Source organism: Dromiciops gliroides, chromosome 6, assembly GCF_019393635.1.
Source record: "Dromiciops gliroides isolate mDroGli1 chromosome 6, mDroGli1.pri, whole genome shotgun sequence".
In the NCBI taxonomy this organism is placed as follows: domain Eukaryota; kingdom Metazoa; phylum Chordata; class Mammalia; order Microbiotheria; family Microbiotheriidae; genus Dromiciops; species Dromiciops gliroides.
The window spans coordinates 275732942-275744085 of record NC_057866.1 but is presented as its reverse complement, the minus strand read 5'-3'; the positions used below and the strand labels follow the sequence as shown (position 1 = coordinate 275744085).

The window sequence follows — 11144 nt, the reverse complement described above, 5'->3', positions numbered from 1 at the left end:
GCACTTGGGATTCCCGCCCCTGCCGGCCCCTTCCCTAGGCTTCCACAAACAAGTCACGCCCTCTCCCCCCTCCCCCCAGCCCCCAATCCATACGGAGCAGGAGGAGTGGAAAGGAGCAAGTTGGAGGGAGAGAAGGAGGAAGAAGAGGAGGAGGAGGAGGAGAAAGAGGAGGAGGAGGAGGAGGAGGAGGAGGAGGAGGAGGAGGAGGAGGAGGAGGAGGAGAGGAGGAGGAGGAGGAGGAGGAGGAGGAGGAGGAGGAGGAGGAGGAGGAGGAGGAGGAGGAGGAGGAGGAGGAGGAGGAGGAGGAGGAGGAGGAGGAGGAGGAGGAGGAGAGCCAGAGGTAGGGCGAAGAGGAGAGAGGGCCAGAGAGCTGGAGAGAGAGCAGCAGCAGCAGTGGCAGCAGCGGCAGCAGCGGGAAGGATATAGGGAGTGCGGGGAGAGCGTGCAAGCGAGCAAGCGAGCGAGCCAGCCAGCCAGGCAGGCAGCGCGAGGAGGAGGGCGAGGGAGCCCATCCGTCCGCCCGGGAGCAGGCAGCGGGGCACCAGACAGCGGGCAGCGGCGGGGGCGGCGGCAGAGGCAGCGCCCACAGCGAGAGCAGCACAAACCTACCAACGGACCGAGGGGGCGGGAGGGAACGCTCCCCTTGCCATCCCGCCCTCCCCATGGGCTGGCGCGGGCCCCGGCTCGCCTGCTGCGGGGCGGCGGCGCCAGAGTCCGGGGCCCGGGTGAGGCCGAGCTCCGGCCCCCAGTCTCCGCTTCCACCATCACCTCCCTTACCCCTGGGTCGGGGTCCACGAGCGCTGCTGCCGCTACTGCTGCTCCCGCCACTGCTGTTGCTGCGGACCTCGGCCTTGGCAGCGGGGGCGGCGGCTCCGGGCGCGGTTTGCTGGTGGGCGCCGCGGGGCGCTGGCTCCGTGCGGGAGCGGACTCAGCGCGCCGCCGTGGTGATCGAGGGCCAGGTGCCACGCCGGCGACCGTCTGAGGAGGGGTCCCTGCTGGACGAGGCGGCCCGAGCCGCTGTCAGAGGGCTGGAGGAGCCGCCCACGACGCCCCACTCGCGCCCCAGCCTCAGCCCCAGCCCCCGCCCTGGCGGCGGCGGGGACGGCGAAGTGCCCTACCTGGTGAAGGTGCGCCACGTGTGGGCGGCTAAAACAGGCGGGCTGAGCCGTGACGCGCTGGTCACCGTGCGCCTGGGCCCGGCCCCGGGCTTGGCCTCCCCCTCACCCTGTGGAGACCCGCGGCCTCCGTTTCCGCCGCGGCGGCTGCGGGAGGACCGCACCTACATTTTCTTCATGGAGCCGGAGGCCAACAGCAGCAGCAGCGAGCTTCCCGCGGCGTTCAAGGCTTCTTCGCCCCCACTGCCCGCAGGCAGGAAAGTCCGGAAGGAAGTTGGCCGATTGCTGTGTGAGCGGTGCGGTAAGTGCCGGAGGCCTCCTGGGGAAGGGTTGTGGGGGGCTCCGCGGTGAGAATGGGGTGATGCATTCCCATGAACTCCCGCCCAGGCCTGGCAGGGGTTCGAGAAGTTAGATGACAGACAACTTCAGGAGGAGTGTGTCCCCTCCGCAGAAGAACTTGAAGGGTTGCGCTTAATTCCGGCTTCTTTGGGGTTTGATCCATGTTGGGGGCCAGACTGCTCTGTTGAAGAGCACCTGGTACAGAGGGAAAGGAGGAGTGCCCAGCGTGGGCGAGCTCCCGCTCGGCGGCCGACTGAGTGTGTGTGTGTGTGAGATCCCTCCAATGGGAGGGTACCAGGTTTCCTTCCCTTTCACTCTTGGATGAGAGCTACAGGTGTCAGGATGGATTGGTCTGTGTCGTGGGACATGGTCAGGGACTGTTGGCATCGGAGCACTTCTTGGATGTTCCTGAATTGGAAACAAGACGGAAAGGGCCCAGCTTCTTCCCAGCGTAGTTGTCTCCAGGTACCTGGATGTGTCTCCAGAATGGAGGGGTGTGTGTGTGTGTGTGTGTGTGTGTGTGTGTGTGTGTGTGTGTGTGTGTGTGTGCAGGAGTACGTGTGCTTCCTTCTGTGATGGCCCACACTCATCAGAGCTCCAAGGATTTTTGTTAAACTCTATAGCAGGATCTTTGCCCAGTAAGACGATCTGAATTCAGCTTAGACATCTTTGGGCTACAATGGAGTTTGAGACACAAGGCTAATATGTTACCTTCGAAAGTGCTCTGTCTGGGATATTCTAGCTCTCTGTAGGCTGGAGAGAATGGGTGGTGATGGTTTATTTACAACTGAGCAGCTTTGTTGCCTTCATTAGATAATGCCTGCTTATCTAAGTGGGCTTGTGTATAACTGTGTTTTGTTGTGATTCTTACAAATTGTGTGTGTGTGTTAGCCATATAATCACCAAACATGTTTCTTCTCGGATGGCAAGGTAGAAACTGAAAAGATAGCATCACAAATTTCTACTTTTAGAAATAATATCTTTCTTCCTCCCAGATTTTTTACAAATCTTGCTGATAGAGTTGAGGACATGGAGTTAAGAAACTGCACCAAGCCTTGTTTTCCTTGGCAGGTGGTTACAGGCAGTTGTTAAGAGGTGCCTGTCACTTGTAGCTAGTCCGTGTCTCCCTGCTTCCTTTTAGTGCCCAGCAGGGAAATTCCCCAGTGTCCAGTTCTTCATCTGAAAACTAGTTGTTTCACGGAGACATGTAAGGACTGCACCAACAGTAGGCAGGAGCTGTTTACAGAGGGTAGTGCTGAAGAAATTTGAATGACGCTGGGATTCCCCAATGGGGCTGATAGATGAGAAGCGTGGAAAATCCCCTGCTGGGATCTACCTTCTCGCGGAGCCCAGCGCCTTGGCCAGCAGCTTTTTGCCGATTTTAGAACGGGAAACGTGCCTGCTTAATATCCTTGAAATCTTCCAAAAGAGGGGACTTGTCACCTAGTTCATGGAAAGGCCGTTTTCTCTTATTCCCAAAGAAGACCCAGTTATGAATCATTGACCACAAATGGTGGGGAGGGGATAGGAGGGCAGCCATTGCTGGCAGTGACGTCAGTGGCCCCTGCTTGATGAGATTCAAAGTGGCATCACTTCGGATTGCTAGGGAATAGCTGGGTGTTTTAAGGTACATTTCTCATGTTATTCCTGGACACGGAAGATGTATAGGTTCTGTTTAAATACTGCTTCATTTCTGTTCTTCTGAAATGAAATTGTGGTTTCTTAGAGCAACTGGTCTCTGCTTTTGTTGGCCAAAGTGAATGCACAGTTACAACATACTGCAAAATGCTGTTAAAATGACCTGGAAATCTCTCTTCTGCATCTTCTCCCCAATATACAACAGAGACAATACTGGGAGACAAATCAGCTAAGCCCTGCTGGTGCCCAGTGTCTGGGTTAACACTGGTGCACTGGGTGGGTGGGCAGGGCTTCCAAGACCTGTGATGTCATATCATTCTTTAGGTAGTACCTCTGGCAAAAGATTCACTGAATCAATTAAGAAAAGTTTTTCTTGCATTTTAACACAAAATTTCTGCTTTGGTGGCCCCAAAGCAATGTGGATGCATTTTTATGAGCTGGTCAATTGAACATAGGAAAAAAGTAAGGCAGTTGAATTGCAGTCATTTGAACTGAGGAGAAGGTGGATTTCATTGTGACGTGAACAGAGGGGAAGGAAAACTCGAAACAGTTTCTAAATGGTGGTCTCAGTTAAACATCGTTGGCCACTACCAAGAGCCATTTTGGACTGCTGGAAGCAAAAGCAAAACCAAAAGCAAAACCAACATCCAGGGAAGAGGGAGGACTTGTTGGAGGTTACTTTTGCTGCAGGTCTATGGCCAGGGAATAATTTATTGGGAATGACGAGGAAGAGATGGGTGTCCCAGAGGGGAGGGTCTTGATGGGGGTTGAATGATTTCTGTTGCTGCCACACCATGGCCTGCAAAGTAAGAGGTCCCTGCTTGAAAAACAAAACAAAACAAAACAAAAAACAAAAATCCATTCCCTTTTATCCAAAACAATTGAATGTGCTTAAGAAAAAAAGATAGGCATTTCCTGCTGGTGTCTATTTCACACTTTGTGCAAGCTCCTCTTCATTGGTATGTGTGGTACAAATGAGTGCTTTAAGTTTCTTCCACCCATTCTTGTTTTCTTCTTTTCTCCTGAAGCAGCTAAGTCAAATTTCTCTACCTTATTGCTGCTTCATCAGATGTTTTTGATTTGGTTCCAATGAATCCCCACCTGCTGTCCATTGCAGTATAGACTCCACAAAAGCTCATTTCTAATGGGGAAGTGAAAATTCCAGGCAGATCCATCAGTCATGATTTTGTGGGAGACAGAGACCTCCAGTGGAATCCACACAGATGGGTCTTGCTGTTCTAGGTTACACAGGAAAGGGGGTTAGGGGATATGTGTAGGTTTATTTTCATGATATTGACATATGTGTATGTATGTGGAATCACCTCACTCAGTGTTTTATTGTGTTCTTGACATCTTCCTAATCCCAGGGCTGACCTTGTGGTATTAGGAAAACAGGAGAAATGCTGCAGGAATTTTCCAGCATGTGTCCAACAACATTATTCTTAATAAAAGGGACATTACAGGAGCAGCAGTGTGGACAGAAGCAGCTTGATTCTCTGCATTTTGTAAACACATGGAGAAATGCATGGTCATTTCCCAAGACAAAGTCTTAGTGTTTGTGATTTTTACTTTTAAAAATAATCAGCCTGTCATCACAGCCTCTGGGGTGGATCTCAAACACTTTTTAAATTTTAAACAATAGGGCAGAGTTGTTTGATTTTGCTGATTTTCAATGCAAAAATACATATATTTTAAAATTTTACTTATATTTATTGCATGAAACCAAGATGATTTGGGAAAAATATAGATGAAAAGTGGCCTAACGTAGTGGATAGAAGATCATCCTTAGAGTTGGGCAAACATTGGCTCAAATCTCATCTCAGACACATACTGGGGATGTGACCCTGGGCAAGTCACTTAACCTTTTAGTGCTATAGAAAATACTCTAAGACTGTAAGTTACAGATGAATTGCCCATTGGTGATGGTGAAGGGGATTTCTACACTGTGAGTTCTCTATACCAATAAAAATCACTGTTGCTGGAGAGGGAGGGATGCTTACTGAAAAAAAAGTTTAAAAAATTTATAAATCTGGCAAAATGTAGTTGAATTTAGAATTCTTATGCTGGGCTGGGGAGGGAAGGAGGCAAGAGACATTTTTCATAGTAATATACACCTCTAATTCAAAGGAAAGTCTTTGTTATAGGTTCTTAGATATTAGACTTAGTCATTTAAAGTGTCACAATAGTCGAATTAAGCTGTATACACATCTAGCAAATGAGATAGAAACCTACGACTGAGTAGAAGATACTTTGTGTTGGCCATGATGACAATCATGATCTGGATTGATTCACATCCAGCCCTCAATTTTTCTTATTTCTCCAACAAATGGATCCAGTTCTCAAGGTTTTTATGCTCTATTGGTGGGGGGAGAGGGAAGACATCTTTTACCAAGTAACTATGATATTTGCTGAAGGACCAGAACATTAACAATCAGGGGGTTCACTTTCCATAAGAAGAGACACTTGAGTAGAACTTTGGAGTAAGATAAGGATTATGAGGCAGCTGTGAGAAGGGAGGGCATCTCAGGCATGAGGAGCAGCTTGTGCAAAGGCATGGAGGTAGGAGACAGCATGTTGAGTTTGGGGAGCATCGAGTCAGACAGTTTGTCTAGAATGTGGAGCATATGAATGGGATTAATGTGAAATGAGTGTGGAAAGGCAGCCTGGAGCCAGACTGTGAGGCTGTCTGTCTTCCTTTTTGAACAGTTGCCTCTTGGTATTTTCCTGTCCAAATTTTATTGCTTTTGTAATCCTTGTGTCAGAGGCTCTCATAGCACAAAGTATCTAGTCTCACTTGGGAAAAAGCCTCACCTTTCTGACTTGGACCTTCAGCTCAGAAAATATGAAAAAAATATGGGTAAATCACTTTTTGACACCTCTCAGGACACTAGCATCTGCTTCCCTTTTGAGCACACAGTTCACAATATTACAAAGTAGTTAAATATGACAATATTTTTTCCAATATTGGAAGATCAAAGAAAACAAAATAGCCCTCAGTGGAGAGCCCTTGGAACACCAGGTTCTTCCAGTGACTATCCATTTTGAAGAGATGTGGGTGGAGTTCCTATCGCTTCTAGTCCTTGCCTGGTGGGATTCTCCTTTATTATTCCCAGCCTGCATGCTCACTTGAAGTTCCTTTTTGTCTCAGGAAGTGCCAGGTACTGTTCACCACTGGAGCATCATGACTCCTTCTGGACTCTGGTGCCAGGGTTACTGGGCTCATCTCCCTCTATCATTGACTACATTCTCCATGCATTGCAGGAGGAATGCCTCCAGGGGTTTACCTGCTATCTCACAGCTTCCTTGATACAATGCCATGCCAGAAATCCTTTCTAGCCAAGTCTGTTCCCTTTGGCTAGAACCTCTGTTGTCCACTGGCCCTCCAGAAGTTTCCTAGAAGAGTACTTGCTACCAATTCCCTGATAGTATATCTTTATGTCCCTGAGTATGGGGGTCCCCCACCCAAGGGAATGCTTCCCAAATATTCATGGGCCAAGGAAAAGTACCCTCAAGTCTCCTGAATTCTCCTCTTCCCAGCTTCAGAGAGGCTCAGTAAGGTAACTGGGTGGGCTTATTCAAAACATCCTTGACTTTTCTTAGCCCCACATAATGGTGGTGGTAGTGGGTAGGGACAATTGTCCTTGTTCTCCACCTAGCACTTGGGGGAGGAGGAAGGATAAACAGTCTCCACATCAGCTATACTTAGGTACCTTCAAAAAATTAAATATAAATTTATAGGAAAGCCAGATGCCCCCAAACTTTTAAGTGCCCATCCTTTCCTGGTATTTATTGCTATTGTTTTTAGCCCTTGTCCAAATTACCCGATAAATCATCTTTATAAATAGCCATTTTAAGTGGCTAGGAACAAGAGAAATGATTGTCCCTTTAAAAATGGAAACCATATGTTGAGGACGATGTTAGCTAAAGCAACTTAGCAAAAATGAAGGACTTGTCTTTAATAGCAATATGAATGCCTTCTCACAGGGAGATAAGAGGCAGGCTTTAATCTTCACATTTCAAAATCAAGATATCTCTATGCAGTGTGGTCATGAAAGAAAGCCAGCTGCATCCTGAAGTTATCAATACAGCCAGCCAGGGTGTTAGATGTACCCCTAGACTCAAAAGCATAGCCTCAAAGGCATAGATTTAAAAAAGATTAAAGAAAAGGTTGGGGAGATAAATAGGTATGTTGGTGGATGTTCAGTCTCATTGATTCAAGTATTCCCTCCAAAGAGGCAGATCTGAATATATCCCGATGTTCCCTTTCTGTATGACTCTTGTCCATACTGCCCCATAAACCATGTGCTAGGTGCTATTTTCTAGATCTTGTGCGATTATGCATAGATCCCTTTAGAGCTAGTAGGCTGTCCATCAAGCATCTCTCTTGGCATATGGCCAGCCTATCTTCTTTTTTCATTGTATATCTCTCTAATGACACCGATTCCTTGCTTCTGCAAAGGTTTGGTAATGTATCACAGCCTGTTCACATTCCACATGCACCTCTTCCTTGCCCATTGGCTAACCTGTGACTTAAATCTTGGGATACTGCAGTATTTTGTAACTCACATATTGGGTCAGATGATCAACTGTGGCAATATTATGGAGATCATTAGCAACTGGTCTCAATGTCCTTCAAGATCCCTTTCAATGCTACCTCTGTTTCCACTTCAATTGCCCCAGACAAGTAGAAGAAAATGACACCCTTTTTCATTTGTGTCTTTCCATAGAACATCATCTAAAGAGAATGTACCAAGAGTTTTGGAAGTCTTCATGTGTTTTTTAATTATTTAAAAATTTACCCCCATAGATACTAGTGCAGGACTCAACCTATTTTGATTATGTAAAGGCAAAAAAAAGTATGCATGTGGCCAGTAGAAGAGTAAACTGTATGCTGTGTGCAGGGTGATTTGCCCAAAGTCACACTCCAATTTCTACCTTTCACTGGTACTTGTTTGTTTTCTTATTAATTCTTTCTTTGGGTTGGAAATATTTTACTTGTATAGATATTCTAGAGATTACTGATATTGTAGAAATTCTCTCTATATTTGATTTGCCCCCTACCTTAGCCTGAGAATTCCAGGCTGTTAATGTCCTTTGTGGTACCTAGACCTCCTAGGAGAAAATAAATGAAATATTTGTTCAACATATCAGAAGTTTGGCATGGAGGCATAATCTATTAGTGATTGGGGACTTTCCACTATCTGGACATCTGTATCTATTAGAACTTGGTCTCTCTCCCTCTGTCTCTCTCTTTGTTCTTTTCTCCCCCTCCTTCCCTTACTTCTCTTCATTTCTCATCTAGTCTCATCTCTTTTTGTTTCTGTCTCTGTGTCTCTATCTCTTTGTCTCCCCTACTCTGTCTCCTTTCCTCCCCTCCCTTCTTCCCTCCTCTCCTGCTTCTTTCCATCTCCTCCCCTTCCCTCTTTTCTTTTCATGTTTCTTGTCTTGTCTCATCTCTCTTCTTGTCTCTCTGTCATCATGCCTTCTCCCTTCCCTGTCTAGTTTTCCCTCTTCCCTTTTTCTCATTCTTTCATCCTTTCTCCCCTCTTTCCTCTCTCCATCCCTTGTATGCTCTCCTGTATTCCTCTCTCCATTTCTCTCCCTTCTCCCTTTCTCTTTCTCCCCATCCTCTCATTTCTCCTTCTTTCTTTCTCCTCTCTTTTCCTCTTTCCTTCCTTTTCCTTCTCTCAAATCTTCTTCTCCCTCTTCCTCTCCCCCCTCTCTTCTCCTCCCTTCCCCTGTCTCAATATTTCTCTCTCTGTCTCTGTCTCTGTCTCTGTCTCTGTCTCTCTCTGTTTGTGTCTGCTCTCTGTCTCTACCAAAAGTAGAGTGGCTAATATATCATTGACTTATCTTAATGAAAATTTCAACCTCCAAATGGTGGAAGAAGTGACTGTGGAACCAGTTTTTCTTGATCTGATTCTGACCAACAAGGAAAAATTGGTTTCTGAAGTAGAAATTATTAGAACCTTGACTGGGTAAGTAAAGAGTGTATCTTAGAATTTTAGAAGAAAGCTGTGCACAAGCTGACATGAGCGATGGTATCAGTTTTTTTAAAAAAAATTATTTTAATTATTTTTCCAATTACATGTAAAGATATTTTTTCAAGTTCTAGATTTTTCCCATGCCCCCTTCCCTCCTCCCTTCTGAGGACAGCAAGAAATTTGGTATAGGTTATACATCACAATCATGTTAAAAATATTTCCACATTAGTCATGTTGTAAGAGAAGAATCAGAACAAAAGGGAAAAAACATAAGAAAGAATAAACAAGAATAAAAACAAAAAAGTAACAACAAAAGTGAAAATAGTATGCTTCAATCTTCATTCAGACTCCATAGTTCTTTTTCTGAATGTGGAGAATATTTTCCACCATAAGTCTTTTGGCACTGTATTGGATCATTGCATTGCTGAAAATAGTTAAGTCTATTACATTTGATCATCACAATGTTGTTAATGCTGTGTACGATTTTCTCCTGGTTCCGATCATTTCACTCAGCATCAATTCATATGTCTTTCCAGGTTTTTCTGAAATCCATCTGCTTTTCATTTCTTACAGCACAATTGTATTCCATTACATTAATATACCACAACTTGTTTAGCCATTCCCTAATTGATGAGCATCCCCTCATTGTCCAATTCTTTGCTACCACAGAAAGAACAACTATAAATATTTTTGTACATATGGGTCCTTTTCCCCTTTTTATGATCTCTTTGGGATATAGACCTAGTAAGTGGTATTGCTGGGTCAAAGGGTATGCACAGTTTTATAGCCTTTGGGGCATGGTTCCCAAATTGCTCTCCAGAATGGTTGGATCAGTTCACAGCTCCACCAGCAGTGCATTAGTGTTCCAATTTTCCCACATCTTCTCCAACCTTTATCATTCCCCTTTTTGTCATATTAGCTAATTGGATAGGTGTGAGGTGGTACATCAGAGCAGTTTTAATTTCCATTTCTCTAATTAGTAGTGATTGAGAACATTTTTTCATATGACTGTAGATAGCTTTAATTTCATCATCTGAAAACTGCCTGTTCAAATCGTTTGACCATTTCTCAATTGGGGAATGAGTTGTATTCTTATATATTTCATTCTGTTCTCTATATATTTTACATATGAGGCGTTTATCAGAAACATTGTCTGCAAAAATTGTTTCCCATCTTTCTTGCTTTCCTTCTAATCTTGTTTGCATTGGTTTTGTTTGTGCAAAAGCCTTTTAATTTAACATAGTCAAAATGATCCACACTGTATTTTGTAATGTTCTTTATCTCATCTTTGATCATTAATTCTTCCTCTCTCCATAGATCTGACAAGTAAATTATTCCTTCCTTCCATAGTATTTGACTTAACCAGTGTCACAGGGTTCAGAGAAATCCATATTCTAAAATTCTATTTGAAAAGTTGATCAAGAAAGATGACAAATTCTCAGGAATGATATTCTGGAGCCAGGAACAGAAAGAATTCTGAAGAGAAGATAAAGGGGGAATGATGTAAGGAAATCCATGTAGATATACAAGGGACTCATTAACCTGTTGAGCTTTTAGGATGACATGCAAAGAGGACACAAATTTCTGGACATTGCCAATATGGGAATTTGTTTTGCTTGACTAAACGTATTTGTTATAACAGTTTTTTTTCTTTCTCAATGGGAGATGACAGAGGAGAAATAGAAAGGGAAAGAAAAGAAATGCTTAATAATTGAAAAATGAAATTTAAGTTGAAAAGAAGAGTAGGAACAGGATATTGCTGATTGGGCTTGGTGAGATAACTGCTCCATGGCTGGGAATTAAGGAGAGAGTGTTGAGCTACTTGACTTCTACTTTTATTTTGCTTTTCCCCTCTCTGCTAAGGCAAATGAGCTTAAAAATATTGGATTGACATCAATTTTCTTAACATCACAGTCATTTCTGCAAAAAGAAAAAGAAACCCAAGAAACCCAAGCCTCATCTGCATATTAAACATTTCCTTATAACAGCAGGTTTTTTGGGGGGGGGCAGGGCAGGGCAGTGAGGATTAAATGACTTGCCCAGGGTCACACAGCTAGTAAGTGTCAAA

The 11144-nt window shown here is 44.8% G+C and overlaps 1 protein-coding gene across 2 annotated transcripts in view; it reads left to right on the top strand.

Annotated features, from left to right (window-relative positions):
- The first annotated feature begins 662 nt into the window (after positions 1-662).
- NRG1 (neuregulin 1) overlaps positions 663-11144 on the top strand; it is an 818450-nt gene continuing 807968 nt past the window's right edge. The window contains exon 1 of one of the 2 annotated variants that reach the window (XM_043971800.1): positions 663-1416. In XM_043971800.1, coding sequence (XP_043827735.1) covers positions 663-1416 — 754 coding nt within the window. The remainder of the gene's footprint in view (positions 1417-11144) is intronic. The other variant, XM_043971806.1, reaches the window with a different exon arrangement.